This window comes from Colias croceus, chromosome 11 (genome assembly GCF_905220415.1).
Source record: "Colias croceus chromosome 11, ilColCroc2.1".
NCBI classification, from domain to species: domain Eukaryota; kingdom Metazoa; phylum Arthropoda; class Insecta; order Lepidoptera; family Pieridae; genus Colias; species Colias croceus.
Genome location: NC_059547.1, coordinates 7,726,722 through 7,745,950, shown reverse-complemented (window position 1 = coordinate 7,745,950; position 19,229 = coordinate 7,726,722). Strand labels below are relative to the sequence as shown.

Below are 19,229 nucleotides of genomic sequence, written 5' to 3'. Positions count from 1 at the left end.
GAAGACGAAGAATCTTTGCTGATAGAATCCGAAAATATTTTGGATCCATGAGCATAAAATAGCTGTTTTCATGGCTACGGAAAAAGCCCTTTTAAGGGCTACCAACTACTTCAGTTGTTTCAATGGGTGGTAGTTTCTTTCTTCTTTCTTTTCTAGTAGTCGACACTAAATAATCTTTTAAAAATCTTACTATGTATGCCTTAAATACCAAGAAATTTATTAAAGTTTGCCATCCCTAATAGCATTTATTTATAATCAACACATAAACAATCTCGTTAGCGCTTGGACTTATAGTAGAGCCATTTTAATAGGCAACATTTGACAGTTCAACTAAATTCAAAAACGTAACCTAGTAACGACGACATAGAATAACATGATATTTCGTTTTGTTAGATCTGCACATTTGCTTAACTTTTTTCAATTACGATTACATATTAATAATAATAATGACCGATAGAAGTAATTTTAAGATTTCATTTTACTAATAAACCATTCTAAACATAATGAACAATTTCTGACTTGAAGAACTGACGTCGCTACAATTTTGTGTCATTAAACCTTTTTTCTTTTTAAATACCAGAGATGTTACTCTAAAAATCTAAATCTGACATCTAGAATCGAATGCATTGATTACTTGTGAATAAAAATCATCATAAATCAGTAAATTGGATTGACAAATGTTTCAAATCCGTATCGATTAATTCACTTTAATCGATGTTTTTAAGCAGGTTACCTCTCTTCGAAGATAAAATTGATAGACGTCAAATGTTGCCTATTAAATTGGCTCTACCTAAGAGCAATAAACCTATAGAGTACTTGTATCGAGCGTATACAATTTACATATATTTGTTTCTCTCTATCTAAAGAAAACGTCGTATGAAAGAATGAGACAGCTATAGACAACAAGCTACGTTTCAACATAGTCATGGCACCATTTTTACTATAGGTACGTATTTAGATAGATAGAAGGTGATAGTGATGGGATGTGCTTCAATCGATAAAATCGTGAATGTATTTTGCATTTACGGATTCGTGAAATAATAAATAAAAAAAACAAAACTTATAATTAATTTCAGTTGACTAAATTATTTGTATATAATAAATGCGAAATTATGCGAGAATGGATGTTATTCTTTCACTGCGGAACCGATTACAATGAAATTTTGTACATACACACATAGGTTAGGTTTTATCCCGGAAATCCCACGTGAACGGGAACTGTGCAGGATTTTCTTTAAAAACGCGGGCGGAAAGCTAGTATATTATAAAAGAAATTTTAAAACTTGAAATGTTATTTAAAATAAAGAAGGAAATGATGATAAAGTTAAAGGAGTGAGGAGAAAGGCACAGTCAGCATGAAGGAATCATGCAGCATTTTAACAAGTTAATAAAAGGACAGTCTTAATGAAAACATTTTCCTAACATCCTACTAATAAAGCGAAAGTTTGTGAGGATGAATGTTTGTTACTCTTTCACGCGAATACTACTAAACCGATTACAATGAAATTTGGAAAAATTACTTTTGATCCCGTAAATCCAACAGGAATGGGAACTATGCGGGTTTTTCTTTGAAAACGCATGTATATTAAGTATGTATTTCAATAGTAGTTTCTCATCTATGAGAACTGTCATTTAATCAACCGTTTAATTTTCACATAGTTACACATTTAAAGTAACTTATGTGTAAAAAATTTCAAAATAAAAAATATTCACTCTCTTTAATCAAATGTATTTATTATCTAACTACAGGAACAAAAAAAACGTAAGCGTAAGATTGCACAATTCTTCTAGAGTATCCATCTTGATAACACGCAGGCTCGAAATGCAGTGAACACAATATAGCAAATTGTGGCGGCGTCCAATCAACTCATGTCTCATGTTTTATACCCATTTTTTATTTAGCTCTGGAAATCTAAAACAAAATGAATTCATTAATAATCTGAAAGAGAAATTAATAAACAACAAACGAAAACTAAAACACATAAGGCAAATAAAACAACCACGTGGCCGTTTTATTTTCCTGCGGTAAAAAATTTACATCTATTATTTGCAACAACAACTACATAATATAAATCTGATAAAAGAAACAAAATAAATAAATCAACGTTAATATGAAATAGATTTTTTGTCATAAATCGATAATATACGCTAGATGTGTTACAACACTACGGTGGTAAACAAAATGCCCTAAGAGCAATTAACCTATAGAGTACTTGTATCGAGCGTATACAATTTACATATATTTGTTTCTCTCTATCTAAAGAAAACGTCGTATGAAAGAATGAGACAGCTTTAGACAACAAGCTACGTTTCAACATAGTCATGGCACCATTTTTACTATAGGTACGTATTTAGATAGATAGAAGGTGATAGTGATGGGATGTGCTTCAATCGATAAAATCGTGAATGTATTTTGCATTTACGGTTTCGTGAAATAATAAATAATAAAAAAACAAAACTTATAATTAATTTCAGTTGAATACATTATTTGTTTAATCCTACGTATATAATAAATGCGAAATTATGTGAGAAGGGATGTTACTCTTTCACTGCGGAACCGATTACAATGAAATTTTGTACATACACACATAGGTTAGGTTTTATCCCGGAAATCCCACGTGAACGGGAACTGTGCAGGATTTTCTTTAAAAACGCGGGCGGAAAGCTAGTATATTATAAAAGAAATTTTAAAACTTGAAATGTTATTTAAAATAAAGAAGGAAATGATGATAAAGTTAAAGGAGTGAGGAGAAAGGCACAGTCAGCATGAAGGAATCATGCAGCATTTTAACAAGTTAATAAAAGGACAGTCTTAATGAAAACATTTTCCTAACATCCTACTAATAAATCGAAAGTTTGTGAGGATGGATGTTTGTTACTCTTTCACGCGAATACTACTAAACCGATTACAATGAAATTTGGAAAAATTACTTTTGATCCCGTAAATCCAACAGGAATGGGAACTATGCGGGTTTTTCTTTGAAAACGCATGTATATTAAGTATGTATTTCAATAGTAGTTTCTCATCTATGAGAACTGTCATTTAATCAACCGTTTAATTTTCACATAGTTACACATTTAAAGTAGGTAACTTATGTGTAAAAAATTTCAAAATAAAAATTCACTCTCTTTAATCAAATGTATTTATTATCTAACTACAGGAACAAAAAAAACGTAAGCGTAAGATTGCACAATTCTTCTAGAGTATCCATCTTGATAACACGCAGGCTCGAAATGCAGTGAACACAATATAGCAAATTGTGGCGGCGTCCAATCAACTCATGTCTCATGTTTTATACCCATTTTTTATTTAGCTCTGGAAATCTAAAACAAAATGAATTCATTAATAATCTGAAAGAGAAATTAATAAACAACAAACGAAAACTAAAACACATAAGGCAAATAAAACAACCACGTGGTATGTTTTATTTTCCTGCGGTAAAAAATTTACATCTATTATTTGCAACAACAACTACATAATATAAATCTGATATAAGAAACAAAATAAATAAATCAACGTTAATATGAAATAGATTTTTTGTCATAAATCGATAATATACGCTAGATGTGTTACAACACTACGGTGGTAAACAAAATGCCAAACGTGATATTATTGTGACGTTTTTTAAAAATTATTTCATTATTTTATATTCCACAACCCCATAAAGTGGGTAAATGTTACAGTTACAACATAAAATTACAAAAAAGCGCTTGATAAAACCTTCAAATAGGTTTAAAACATAAATATTTATCAATTTGCTGAAAATCACTTACCGATGGAAAGATATTTTTACATTGTTTTTATCCAAAACTCCCATTCGACTAGTGATAGCCGGTTGCTAAACATACAATAGTTATTTTAGCACACTGACAAATAAAAAGAAACACTGTACACTTTATATTTTCTAAATATTTCGTTAAAAACACTTGACGCACTGAGCCCACCAGCTGGTTGGAAAACAAACTGACTGCCGGCGCGCTACGTTTGAAGACAGTGCAGATACTCTATCGCTATCTCAATCTGGCTTATGCTGTTATTGACTAAGAGTAAGTAGATTAGAAAATATGTATTTTGTTCTGTCTTAATATAAGAACTCTATAGGTTAATTGCTCTTAGAAAATGCCAAACGTGATATTATTGTGACATTTTTTAAAAATTATTTCATTATTCTATATTCCACAACCCCATAAAGTGGGTAAATGTTACAGTTACAACATAAAATTACAAAAAAGCGCTTGATAAAACCTTCAAATAGGTTTAAAACATAAATATTTATCAATTTGCTGAAAATCACTTACCGATGGAAAGATATTTGCACATTGTTTTTATCCAAAACTCCCATTCGACTAGTGATAGCCGGTTGATAAACATACAATAGTTATTTTAGCACACTGACAAATAAAAAGAAACACTGTACACTTTATATTTTCTAAATATTTCGTTAAAAACACTTGACACACTGAGCCCACCAGCTGGTTGGAAAACAAACTGACTGCCGGCGCGCTACGTTTGAAGACAGTGCAGATACTCTATCGCTATCTCAATCTGGCTTATGCTGTTATTGACTAAGAGTAAGTAGATTAGAAAATATGTATTTTGTTCTGTCTCAATATAATAACTCTATAGGTTTATTGCTCTTAGGGCTCTACAATAACTGGGACTAACACCGCATTCCAGACTCTCTGCTGTGATTGGTTGTTGTCGTTACCTTATTGCTTTCTAGGCACGGGTTAGGGTTACGTTGTACTGTGACTTATTTTATAATTGACTGTTTTTGAAAATTTTTTAAGATATAAAAAAATTACTCACCGTATGTAGTGGGCTGAAATGTTCTCAATTTTAATTAATGTGATGTAGGGAGTACGAAGACGAAATGAGACAAAGAAGAAATGACCGCCTCCTTGGTACAGTGGTTGACGCGTGAGCGTAAAACCGAGGGGTCCTGGGTTCGATTCCTGGTGGAGACGAAGAAAAAAAAAATGTCTCGGTCTGGCAGGTCACAGAAGGCTGATCACCTACTTGTCCCTAAAAGAAAATCGATCAGTGAAACAGATGTGTAATGCATCTGCCCCTTACCCCACTTGGGGACATGGGACTTCACTAACTAGGGAGTACGAATAAGCAAGTATTGAGCCACAAGACGCATATACAAAAGAAAAGAGCATAGGAAAATTGAAATTTTTATCGACCATTCCTACGCGGGGCTGCAAATCGATGCAGCTATTTAATTTTTTTCTGGATACTATATCATCCGGACTTACTTAATATATGAACCTAAGCCGCCGCAATTTAAAGCAACGCGAGAAAAAAAAAGAATGAAGAAAAAATAAAGAAAAAAGATTTTTCTCCATACAAAAAAACTCAACAATTTTTTTTCTCAAAAACTATACGCCTAGGGGATTTTTCATTAGAAAAAGTTGATAGGTGTTCATTTATCTGTCTTGAAAAAAAATCAGCGCGATAGACCAATAATTATTGGTTACATTTAAAACCGATTTACGAGGTGTACATATTATGTCATTCAATTATTAAAGGTCGCCAATAGGTCGCCAATTAATGAACGCGCTAGAGTCTAGACGTTCAATCAAATAGCAGATTTGACCATATCTGCGACAGTTATATGATTAAGACACACGTAGGACACTACTATTCCCAATACTATTATCTAGCTATAATTATTTACTCTGTGATTCCGTCGTGATTCCCCTGTCACCTGTGTGATTCCTTGGTATTCCCAATGTGATTCCCAACTTCTTGTTCCCAATATTTAGGTAGGTAGGTACCTATACAGGCAACTAGTAAGGAAAACGTCAAATTTTTTGAGTGATGGCTGTAAGTGACGTGTTGATTTTTGGCAGATTTTTAAGATTACCTATTTTGCTCATTTAAAAGTTATTAATTTTATCAATCAAGATGGTAGTTTTGGAAGAAGAAAGTGGTGATGGACAATCAATTACAACCGAAGAAGGAGAAAAAATTGATAACAAGATAACCAGCTCGTTATCTTTAGAAAGTATCCTTTTAAACTGATAAGTGAATTAATTGTAGTTTTTATGAGGAACTGTACTATATTATCCTATCCTTTAAATTGATTTGAATTGACTATTGTATCTTATTATCACTCTTAATTTTTAGGGTTGTTACTTGTTACAACAATAGATTCCTCTTGCAGTAGGTATGCTTCATCATAGTGCCAAATTGACGTCAAACACTACTTTTTCCGATTTTAAAGAAGAAAGGGATGAATGTTCTCAACTCATCTCAGTTCTTTTTGTTTTTGTTGGTATCCTCAGGCCTCTCAATGGGGTAAACCAATTTTAATGCTTTTTATTTAAAAGCTGGTGCTTCCGCTGTGGTATTATTGCACTTAAGTTGCATAAGTCTCGACTTTGTGACTATAAAGGACATCATTTTATTTTTATTTTCTTCAATGAGATGTTTCAAGTTGATAAAATTATTAAATAGTAAAGAAATTGGTTATGAGCAACATTTTATGTATAACATCCTTAAATAAATCCAGTATTTCGCATTATCAAAGATGCACAGCAGCAGCACGGTCTCCGTCATGGGGATTATCAGAGATATAGAGGATATTGTTCCCGGCGAATCAGGCGTTTACGGAAAGTGCTTAAAATTCCACAGGTACTATGTTTTTCTGTTCAATTTGTGCCATAATAGTATGAGACTATGAATAAAATAAATTAGTTTCAAACAGCTGTTCCTTGCCCTGGTTTATGTGGTAATTTTATATATTCTTTTCAGAGGCTGTGATTCAAGTAATCAAATTACTTGATGAAAAATATATATTTTTAAATGCACATAAATATATAAATTATTCTTTTTTTTCTAATAATAAAATATATAATTAGAATAAAATGTGAATCTTGCAAACCTGTTTTTGTTCAGGGTGATCGACGACATTACCGCCGGAAAGATGTTACTACAACTCATTTAACATCTGCGACATCTGAAAATCGATTGCTATGTGTACCATTGCTTCAAGCGGAACGTGCCTGGGCTCATGCAATGCAATTACGCCAAGAAGCCAATACTGAGCCAAGAAAGAAGTTTCATCTTGTCTCTAGACTAAAGAAAGCATGTTCCCATGCACATATGTTGTTGCAGTTATGTGAGGTATTATTAAATATTTTTAAAACCTTATAATTTTGTGAGTTGTGACAGTGTATGTCAGTATTTGGATATTATCATCAAATAGTTATGAAATTTCAGAATAGTTTATGTCACATTCTAACGTTTTTTATCATTCAAAACAAATTTTTATTATACTTTTCAGGAGGAACGCAGCCATAATAAAAAGAGAGAAGTAGGCCAACTCATGCACAATAGAGGCACAGTATTGTCACTTGTCACATTGATATTTTAAATTTACCTGAACTGAAATAATTTTTTATACTTAAAAAAAAATATAACTATATGTATTTAATTTATAAAATACTTGGCTCTCTTTATTATGCTGCAACCTATGTTTTTATGAATGTTCACGAATTGAAGACTGAAGACGAAGCATCATTCTTGATTCAATTTACATAAATATGATGTAGCTTACATTTGACATGGAGGCCGTTGGTTGGTATTTGCTTCTCAATATAATTGGCGAATGTGTTGTACAAGTGTAGCGACACCTAGCTCTGAATCGCGCAAGCGAATTGTTTTCGCTACAGAGCATATATGCAACTTTCCGACATCATTCATTGGGGCCTTAACGACCAGCCAGTCGAGTAGACTGGTCGAGGATCCTCCCTTTTTCGATGTAGGAATTCCACACAAGAACCTATAAAATCCCATTTAAGGAGACAAAGATAATTTTATTTAGCAAAGCGGCGTATGCGACGCGCGCACGCAGCTGGAGGCGGGCGCGTACGCGGCGTGGCTGAGCGGCGCGCTGCTGGTGGAGCTGCAGCAGTGGCGCCCCGCCGCGGAGAGCCTCAAGCGCGCGCAGATCGTGCTCGAGAAGCTGTGCGCCGCGCTGCCGGAGGACGAGCGCGCGGTGTACAAGCAGAAGGTTGGTGCCGTTTTTAACCGACTTCAAAAAAAACGAGGAGGTTATCAATTTGTAACGGTATGTTTTTTTTTTATGTATGTACACCGATTACTCCGAGGTTTCTGAACCGATTTACGTGATTCTTTTTTTGTTCGATGCGCGATGGTGTCGAATTGGTCCCATAAAAATTTTATTCGAATAGGCCCAGTAGTTTTTATTTTATGAGCATTTTTGTCTGTATTTGTAAATGTTGCAAGTGCAAGTTTGAAGTCGGTTGTTTTTAACGCAGTTATCACTTGTTAAGGCTATAATTTGGTGCCTACTAGGGAAGTATCTAAGACCACATCTTAGCTTAACATCAGGCCAGATTGTGGACCGCTTAAAGTCAATAAATAATCTGTAAAACGAAGTTGAAAAATCGCTTTACAGATTAACAACATAAAGCTGCCAGTTGAAACTTGAAAGTTAAAAAGAATGAATGATATTACACTTTAAAAATATTGCTTTCCGTCATATCTGCGCCTTTAGTAATAATTTCACTCAAAATGATGAAGCATTTGATTTGTCCTGATTATTATTTTCATTTCATCAAATTATTTTTTTTAAATCAATTTTTTAATCTTTCTCTTATACAGCAGGTACTTTATACTGCATTTCGTTACATAAAATTTACTTGCACAGGTTGAAGAGCTGAATCCGAGCCTTCGTTATTGCGCGTACAATATCGGCGACGAATCGGCGGCCGGTGATCTGGTTGCTATGCGCGGTCAAGGGCTCATCGAAAACTTGGACTCTTTGATGGCTCAAGCTAAGTATGTATAATATTATGTAGTATAATCTTCCCAGGTTTAAGGTTTATATGTGAAAGAGTAGATCAGCCCCTCTAGCCAAGTGGCATTCTGTTAGCGTAGCGTTCAATAGAATAGACTACGAATGTATGAGATTGACGTAAGCTGTAGATACGTTTGTCTACAGCTTACGTCAATCTCATACATTCGTAGTCTATTCTATTGAACGCTACGCTAACAGAAAGCCACTTGGCTAGGGGGGCGACATCTTGAAATAAAATTCAAATGGTAAATAATTCAACCTAACATAGTCAATCTTATTCTTGTCATATTTTATATGACTAGTAGTGCAATTTAGCAACATTATTTGAATAATTTTCACTGGTAGAGATGAGTAATTCGTAGTTATTTATAATAACTTAACACGTTTAATATTTCACCAGGGAATCGCGTTCTGGCGTGATGCATGAAGTGGAATGGCGAGGTCGTCGAGTGACAGTACGGCCGGAAAAGGTGCGACTCTTCCTCATCGCGCTGCAAGATCTGGACAAGTCCGTAGAAAACGCGACCACCAGCCAAGCCAAGATCGATATCCTCGAGAATATACTGATGGACTGCAAGGACGCCATATCGGCCATCAAGGATGAAATCAAAAACGATCCCAAGCTAAAGTCCGCGTCCGAGACACAAATGTCCGGAATCAACTATCTGCTCTCGTACTTGATGTATATTAGACTCATGCGCACGATCCATAGAAACAATCTGATGATCCAACAAGCTGAGGATGCGCGCAAGAAGAACACGCCGATCGATGGGAAGAAAGTGCGCCCGCAAGATTTGACCAGATTGTACGAGATCATCTTGCAAAACTATACGGAATTACAGCAACTGCCTGGTTTCGAGGAAGACAGTGCGTATCAAAAAGATGTGGAAACCGAAGTGAAAGCCTACAAGGCTTTCCGCTGCTATTATATAGCTCAAGTGTTGACCACTTTGAGACGTTTTAGAGAAGCTTTGGCGATGCTCGAGCGGTGCAGTGCTTACACTGCAGAGTCGATCGCGAATAAACATCAAGATAAGCATTTATTGGACAAATTGCAATCGCTTCAAAAAGACATAGAGACTTGTAAATTCGAAGTGCACGCTGATTCTGTCCTCGAAGACGAAGATGATGATGAGGAAATTAAATACACCTCCAGTGGCAAGCCATACAAAGACAAGAAGCCGCTAGTCGACCGTTTGGATGAATATCGCGAAGATACCCAAGTTCTGACGAAGAATCCCAACATTTATAAACTTCCCCCACCTATGGAAGCTGTACCGTGTAAACCTTTGTTCTTTGATCTTGCGTGCAATTTCATTGAATTCCCCAACTTGGACGACAAAACTGGCGTCGCAAACAAGAAGCAAGGAGCCGGTATCACTGGACTCGTTAAAGGTTTCTTGGGCTGGGGCAAGGGAGGCCAATAACATTGTCACAACTGGTGAAAGGAAAAATATTACAAAAGCATTTGTATTTGTTGCTTGTTTTAATATATTTGTCCATGAAATGTGTTGTTTTTTTACAATATATACCAAGGGTCATAACCATAGAAATCTAAATAACAAGACACATAGAAGTGCTATAATGTCAAAATTCGTATGAAACCGCTGTCGCCAAAATCTACACATTTAAACCGATAGCTAAACAGTACACACAAGTAAACTATGCCTTTTATTGGACAGCTTGATTTTAGTGAAAACTAACTTAAATATTAAATAAAGCTTTTTAATATGTATCCTAACGCACGAATTTACGGTTTATTTTAGAATAACATCCATAAGTATATGAGACGTTTTGTTTCTTTTTGCTCCAATACGAAAAAATTCGGCTTTTCTACAACAGAGGTTGTTAATTTTCAATATATGTATATAACTTTGAACATAAACTCATAGAAATAAGGTTGAAATTTGTGTTAAACGTGATAATACGGTCGACTGTGTCATTCATTGTTATTTCGATTACTATGGTGACACGCGTAATACTTGTAAATATTCTATAATTATACGGAAAAACGGCATTATTTCTAAAAAAAAGTATTTACCGATGAAATATTATTCCTTTATTAGTATAATTACAACTTGTGGAAGAATTTCCGCAACTTGGGAAATGCTGAAACACACCATGTTTACACACATACGTCTCCAGAGCAACTGAACAGTGACGAACGCACTGGTGGTGTGAAAGTCACCTGAGTGGCGACAATGTCACGCGCGCTTACGACTTCTAGTGTCTTGTTATTTAGATATCTATGGTCATAACGAAATAATAAGTTCTATAACAAAAATATATAACATAAAATTAAAACTTGTTCAGTTGGATAATACAAAAATAGTTAACTTTTAAACAATATATTTTACACCATGTAACACGCTAATCACATTCATCTCATAACTGTGATCATTAATTTAGTAGTATATACAATCTCTTCTACTTAAGCTATAGGCGACAAGTACGTAAAGTAAAAAAAATAAAAAAAAGTAAACTGGCTTAAATCGGATCGCAATATGAGTACGGAAAGATGAAGCGATAAGCACCTTGTTATTTTATAATTTAGTACCCGAGTGTGAACACAAACAAATTTAAATAGTATCACAATGCGCATCTAACGCGGGGCGAGCGGGGGCCAGTGGGCCGTGTCGTGGGAAATGGTGTCCGCGATGGAGATGACCTGCCCGCACGTGCTGCACACGTCCAACGCGCTGATGTTCTTGCCCACCACCAGCTCCTGCTGCTTCGCTATATCCGGCAACAGAGCGACCAGTTCCGGGAATAGCTCCTCGAATTTGCTCCCCAGAGCGGTTTTACAATGTTGGTAGAACTCCTCGGCGCCGATAATGCTGTCCCTGAACGCTCGAGATGCGACTTTAAAGTCCTCCACCGCGTCGCTCGTACCTAAAGCGGCGGCGAATTTCTTGACTAGCGCCCGATTCCTGCTTTCGAAGTTCGCCGGCGGCATGTACTGGTGCACGGGCGCGGGGAACGTTTGTCCCGCCGAGTTGGTGAACGTCATCCCGTCACACGGCGGACGCTTCTTGAATCCCGGAGGCACGCTCCCGTTCATCGCGGGCCTGATCTGCACGGGCGGAGGAGGAACGAAATTATCAGCTTTCGGATTGAGTGGCGGATATTCTTTCGACTTCAACGCAAAGTCTCCATTTCCAGTTCTCGTAGTTGTATTAGAATTGTTTTTGTCAGTGATTGTCTTGATCTTTCTGTCAGATTCCCCGCTGCTATTGTTGTTGTTGATACTTGCCACGAGGTACTCGTTACGCTCATTCACTCCATTGACCACTGTGTCATTTTCTTTCTCTTTCTGAGCGTTGGCGTTGGCGTTAGCGTTCTTTTTCTTTTTGTTTTTGTTTTTAGTGTCCTCGTTGTGTGACTGCGTGTTGGTTTGCGGCGCGGGCGGAGCGGGTTGGGGTCTCGTCAGTTGAATCGGGACCGCTTGGGATTTCTTCTTTGATTTTGTGTTTATTGGCAAAGTGGGGAAGTCTGCGACAGGGTTAAATGTCGGTTCCCTGGGCGGTGGGTTCGGCTCCGGTTGGCTGCGGGTCTGCTTTCCCTTGTCCTTCGACTTGGAAACAGTTATCCACTGCGGTGGCGCGGTCGGTGCAGAAGACGACGAAAGCGCGGGAAACGCCTCAGTACTTAGCGGGGCTTTCTTTTGCTGATGGCTTGGTTGCTTCTTTAGTGATTGCATTTCATCGCTGTTAATCAGTGTTACCTGTAATAAAAAAGATGGTTAACATTAATTATAATAAAAATAAGATTACGAATATAGTACAATCGGTACAGTTGTGTACCTGTACCAATTGTAATTTAATTAAAGTTAAGTTCAGTTGATTCATTGTATTTGCATTTTTTCACTTCAAACATGTAACATGAACTACTTACTCTATCGATTTTATGTATACATGGTGTAATCGTTAAGTGTACACAGGCGATTATTGTTGATTGTTTCTCGTTTTATTTTTAAAAATTTATTATGGCCATTTTACTCATTAGGTTAAGTACTTTCGATATCAGTTTAAAGTTTTTTGATATCTGCAATAGTTGCGGAATAATCGCTTGTGCACACTTAACAATTACACCCTGTATACATCTCATTTATAAATAATTTGAATGCTATAAAACTACAATTAAAAATCAAAACGAAGGTCTATAGAGGGTTACCTTGGCGGGCTGTAGAGTGGCCGCACCAAGGCTGGGGTGGTCGTCTCTTGGCCCGAGCAACGAGGGGAAGTCCTCGTCGTTGAGCGGCTTCTTCGGTATGGTGATGCGGTTCCCGCTCGTTTGTGTCAACCGGAAGTTGCTAGCGCTGGCCGGCTGGCTGTGCACTTGGATTGACACGCTTGGCTGTTTAGCTGCACAGAGAATTGAATCATTAAAACATAAACAAAACAGGCAGCGCGTTTTAATAAATTTGATAAAGTCATAAATTAATATTTTAAAAGAAAGTTTGAACAATACATTATATTTGTTCCAAATTTTTTTAACAGAATTTATATTGTGTTCAGTTTCATTGTATATGTTACTATTTACTAATGTAAAACGCAATTTAATATTATATTTTTCAGTTTAACAATTTTATTTTGAGTCATTTATTTTGTGGTATTTTTGTTAAAAATAAACTTACAATTCCTAAGCACAGTAGCGGCAACGGGTGCGTTGGGCCTCGGGGCGGGCGCCCGCGACGGTCCCGCACCGTCTAGCGCCGGGAAGTTGCGGTCATTACGTGCTAACCCTCCTGTGCCTGATTGTTTAATTAAAAAATAAAATAAAAAAACTACAAATAATATAAGGACGAAGAACTTGTTGGAAGAAATGGACCTATGGAGGGCAAAAAATTATAAACATTTATGACAACTATGTACTACCTTTCCACCCGTAACTTCGCACGCTTGGTCTAAAACTTAACGAATTATATCCTAAAACCATTCATATCTATTAATATTTTGCGTAATTTAATGATCCAAGCATACAGACACACAAACGGCGGAAAGTAATTGTTTTATACTATGTAGTGATTGAAACAATGATTTACAGTTATATACTTTGAAGTGATTTACACAATATAACATAGACAAAATTAAAGTTCACCTTTATAAGCTCTAGACGGCGCGGCGAGCAGCGGCGCGGGCGCGGGCGCGTTGGCCGACAGGCGCGGGAACTGCTCGTCGCTCGCCGGGTCGATGCGCGCCGCGACCGGCGGCGGCGGCGACGGCGAGCGCTGCTCCGCGCGCTCCCTGGCATTTTGACAGATTTGTTTTTTTTTATTGCGCGTGGCCAATGATCGAAATGTCAAAACATAATTCGGTTATAAGAACTTTTTACACTGTTGATATAGAATTTCTTATTTGTGTGTTACCTGGCCCTCTTTTTATTAATTATACACTGCATCTCCTTGTCCACCAGGTTGTCTGGAAGAAATCGCTGTTTTAGCGATAAGACCGCCTGTTGGGCCCCTTTATTGACAGATTGTCTATTCTTATTTGTACTTGTCTCTGTGGTGCACAGTAAAGAATTTTTGTTGGTTTGTTATTTGACGCAATTCGTACATTTTATAATAGCTTCGCTTATGGATTACATGACTTTATTTAAATATGATAATTTTTCAGTTTTTTCGAGTTCTGCGCGACAAGTGTAAAATAAATGTAAATTTTACTCAAAGGGAATAATAATTAATGTTTAGTATTTGACATTTTACCTCAGTATTTTGTTACCTGGTAACCCGTTGTACCACGGCAGTAGGGTGAGGAGTGATATTGAACTGCAGTTCCAGAGTGCGAGCTTGTCGAGCCGCGCCGCGGTTCATACCGCGCCCGTGCACTGTCGCCTTGTGAGCTGTTATCATACAAATATATTAATGTTTTCTTAATAATATTAAACTCATTATTTGAACTCGTTATTTATGCCATACTAAGCTGTTCATTCTTATTTCCACATGCCATCTATCAGTGAAAAAAATCGATGAAATCGGTCTAGGTAGTTTTGGAGCCTAATTTAAACCCTCTTTATAATATTATAGTTTAAAAGTTGTTTCATGTATAAGTCAACAATCGGCTCGTATAAAAATATTAAAACAAAAACCAAAGATCTATTTTGCTTTCACCCGCAATAATTATTTACCTTTGAGATCAATTTCACTTCTAAACACAGCTGTCAAGTGTTGACCCGCACACTCGCCCTCCTCGCAGAGATAATGCTCCGTTCGGAAATGGTGCGCGAGCGCAGAATGCGACGCGTAATACAAGTTGCGTCCGTCGACATCACACAGATGGCAGTACAAGTGCTCTTTACGCAAATGTCGGTACAGTTCGTCCGCGTCCATAAAACGTTCTTCACAAAATTCACAAAGAGGATGACCTCTGCAAAGAGAAAATATATTTTTATGCAGGCAATGAAAGTTGGGACCAAGCAAAACTGGAAAAAAAGACATATTTCTAGAGATTTTGCCCTTTATTAACATTAAAAAAAAAAAGAAACAGCCCTGATAATTATCATTCCACTAACATAATTCATTACAATCATATTGTTCATTCATTAAGATTAAAAATTCTTAATAAGTTTTATAGTTATTAATTGCATGTTTTTATATCATAAGATGAAATATGGAGATATTATCTTCACACTAAGAAAATATTTCTGTGTGGATTTTTATTTTAATAACCAACCCATTACTTAACAGAGAATGAAATAGAAATACATTAGTATACAATATTTTATTGACCTTAATAACATTTCACACTCATGAGATATATTAATTAATAGTGAAATTAAATAAGGATTAGTTTATGTGCATTTTTTTATGTAAATAGAATTAATTACTTGCTGATATAAATATGATGCAATAATTGTGTTGCATAACCAATTACAATTTGATGGTGAAGTTAATTAACTAAAAAAAATACTGATACAAAATGTTTAACTCATAGATCTTTATTTAGTAATTGCCAGAAGACAATTTATCAAACTGTTGTTATGGTGCATGGAAAGTGTAATGTTGTCATAGTATTATTTTTGTACAAAAAATGCATTGTTGAATCGCATTGCATAATGTAGCAATGTTTTCCTGCTACAATCCTACATACAGGTATATTATCAAAGTATTAAAAATAAATATCCAGTTCTCTATTTTGTGTCAGGGTTTAGATTATAAAAACCTAAAGTAGATAGCATCATACCTGTGAGATGTATCATCAAGATCACCTTTTCGTCGATGATGGGCCAGTTCCTGACGAGTGTAGCACCTTCTTTCGCTTGTGAAAATCTAAAACAATACTAAATATTAATTTCACAACATTGTAGCAAGACTGTTGTGGTTCAATGAAATAGAAAATATTAAATTAAGCATCCAAAGAGATTGTTTCTGAAACCAAAAAATAATAATAAAGTTGGTGATCTTTGGTCATTTCATTTCATTGAGTCAATTGATTTAAAAAAAACTGTAGATCTCTAGATAGGTACTATAATTCTAGATAAGAGAAAATATTTTAAATTTAAAATTATTTACTTAATCCTATTATATTAATAAAAAACCCAAATGAAATTTTGCAATTATACAATCAGCAGTAAAACTGCTATTAATTCATTTTGCTAGTCATATCCATTTATATTGATATCTTACTAATTTAGTAAGATATCAATATATGCAAAAAATAATAATAAGAATGGAAAAACTCACCCTCAAGTGCTTCACACAAAGGTCACAAAAGTACCTCTCATGCACCCTCTTCATATGGTCATTAAGCATAGCAAATGTACGGAAAGGGGGTATGTTATCACAGATCTTGCAATGGTTTTGCAGTAAGGCTTCATACGATTTCTTGATTTCTTCACTACAAAACCCTATTTTAAATTGCCTCTCAAAGAGTCTATCAGTAAACACCTTGTTTCGAAGCTCTTTATACGGCTTAACGGTATCCGTAAACACCACCTTAGTGTAAAATAAAAAGATATTATTTTGCAATAAGTAAAATTTGAAATGCATCTTATATCAAGTATTTCGAATTAATGACAACTGATTTAAAATCAAACTGAAGGATTACATTTTTCTGCATTGAATTAAACTACTGATTACTGACTTTTAATTGATGAAAAGTAAATGTTACAAAATATTATCCAAATTACCTTCGCAAGGTCTTGACGACATATAGGACATTCATTTTGCAAACACAGCACTCTCATGCGTGTTGAACACTCGAAGCAAACTGGGTGGTCACATTCTCCAATGGAGTAGTACACCACGTTCTTAAAGCATACAACGCATGTAGTATTATCGTTCCCTTGCGAATCGGCCATAATTTCCACAAGTGTTTCTGTGAATCGAACAGTATGTGCGTTACATTTGGGTATTTATAGATTACTCTTAAGTTTGAGACTTCATCCAATATTTCATTGGATACCTACCACAGAAGAAAATAGAAGGGCAATTGCTGGAACGGCAATTCGAGCTTTACAGCGATAAAAGTTGATTTTTAATCGCGAAAATTTCAGACTTCGATAATGAAGTGAAGTGACAGATTTGACATTGCCGTGTGTAGTCTGCTGTCGTCTGTCCAACAATCACATATAATCATGACATAATGTAGATAAGATAACTATTGCTCAGATTTTAAATGTATTATAGATGTATTATATTTGTGGTTTGTTTATTATTTTGTTTTTACTGTTCTGTGTTTATTATAGAAAAATTTCAATATGCAAATTATGCATTTTGTGATAATAAATATAAAACGTCTGAACTTTTTTTCTTTTGGTAAAGTAGTAGTAGCAGACACAACTGTAACTGTAAAGCACATTATTTTATTAATTAATAACCCCTGGGTGACGATAATAATTTATTTAGCTATTATTATTTTATTATTAACAAGACTGTATTATCCTTGTATTATCCTTAGAGCATTAAATTAATGCTGTAAAGTGTAAGGTATGTATTATCAACAATTATTTCTTGTGTATTCTCTACGCGTAGACCTAAGAGCAATTAACCTATAGAGTACTTGTATCGAGCGTATACAATTTACATATATTTGTTTCTCTCTATCTAAAGAAAACGTCGTATGAAAGAATGAGACAGCTATAGACAACAAGCTACGTTTCAACATAGTCATGGCACCATTTTTACTATAGGTACGTATTTAGATAGATAGAAGGTGATAGTGATGGGATGTGCTTCAATCGATAAAATCGTGAATGTATTTTGCATTTACGGTTTCGTGAAATAATAAATAATAAAAAAACAAAACTTATAATTAATTTCAGTTGAATACATTATTTGTTTAATCCTACGTATATAATAAATGCGAAATTATGTGAGAAGGGATGTTACTCTTTCACTGCGGAACCGATTACAATGAAATTTTGTACATACACACATAGGTTAGGTTTTATCCCGGAAATCCCACGTGAACGGGAACTGTGCAGGATTTTCTTTAAAAACGCGGGCGGAAAGTTAGTACATTATAAAAGAAATTTTAAAACTTGAAATGTAATTTAAAATAAAGAAGGAAATGATGATAAAGTTAAAGGAGTGAGGAGAAAGGCACTGTCAGCATGAAGGAATCATGCAGCATTTTAACAAGTTAATAAAAGGACAGTCTTAATGAAAACATTTTCCTAACATCCTACCATGGACGAATATAATCTAGATCTAATCTAATCTAATCTAATCTAATCTAATCTAGATATTTATTGGGTCCATGATCCTACTAATAAATCGAAAGTTTGTGAGGATGGATGTTTGTTACTCTTTCACGCGAATACTACTAAACCGATTACAATGAAATTTGGAAAAATTACTTTTGATCCCGTAAATCCAACAGGAATGGGAACTATGCGGGTTTTTCTTTGAAAACGCATGTATATTAAGTATGTATTTCAATAGTAGTTTCTCATCTATGAGAACTGTCATTTAATCAACCGTTTAATTTTCACATAGTTACACATTTAAAGTAGGTAACTTATGTGTAAAAAATTTCAAAATTAAAATTCACTCTCTTTAATCAAATGTATTTATTATCTACAGGAACAAAAAAAAAACGTAAGCGTAAGATTGCACAATTCTTCTAGAGTATCCATCTTGATAACACGTAGGCTCGAAATGCAGTGAACACAATATTGCAAATTGTGGCGGCGTCCAATCAACTCATGTCTCACGTTTTATACCCATTTTTTATTTAGCTCTGGAAATCTAAAACAAAATGAATTTATTAATAATCTGAAAGAGAAATTAATAAACAACAAACGAAAACTAAAACACATAGTGCAAATAAAACAACCACGTGGTATGTTTTATTTTCCTGCGGTAAAAAATTTACATCTATTATTTGCAACAACAACTACATATAAATCTGATTTATGAAACAAAATAAATAAATCAACGTTAATATGAAA

General features: G+C 35.1%; 2 protein-coding genes across 2 annotated transcripts; one reads left to right on the top strand and one right to left on the bottom strand.

Annotated features, from left to right (window-relative positions):
* Positions 1-5,853: 5,853 nt before the first annotated feature.
* On the top strand, positions 5,854-10,341 carry LOC123695833 (signal recognition particle subunit SRP68). Its single transcript, XM_045641771.1, has 6 exons — positions 5,854-6,014; positions 6,522-6,643; positions 6,908-7,135; positions 7,836-8,024; positions 8,685-8,815; positions 9,235-10,341. The coding sequence occupies exons 1-6, from the start codon at positions 5,915-5,917 to the stop codon at positions 10,259-10,261; spliced, it is 1,797 nt and encodes a 598-aa protein (XP_045497727.1). The 5' UTR covers positions 5,854-5,914; the 3' UTR covers positions 10,262-10,341.
* An 825-nt stretch (positions 10,342-11,166) lies between these two features.
* LOC123695828 (E3 ubiquitin-protein ligase ZNF598) lies at positions 11,167-17,377 on the bottom strand. The gene is made up of 10 exons (XM_045641767.1): positions 17,244-17,377; positions 16,965-17,152; positions 16,519-16,770; positions 16,019-16,104; positions 14,964-15,202; positions 14,558-14,678; positions 13,935-14,080; positions 13,471-13,587; positions 13,008-13,198; positions 11,167-12,558 (listed from the first exon to the last, which is right to left on the bottom strand). Exons 2-10 carry the CDS (start codon positions 17,133-17,135, stop codon positions 11,437-11,439), a joined length of 2,445 nt encoding a protein of 814 aa, XP_045497723.1. The 5' UTR covers positions 17,136-17,152; positions 17,244-17,377; the 3' UTR covers positions 11,167-11,436.
* Positions 17,378-19,229: the final 1,852 nt, after the last annotated feature.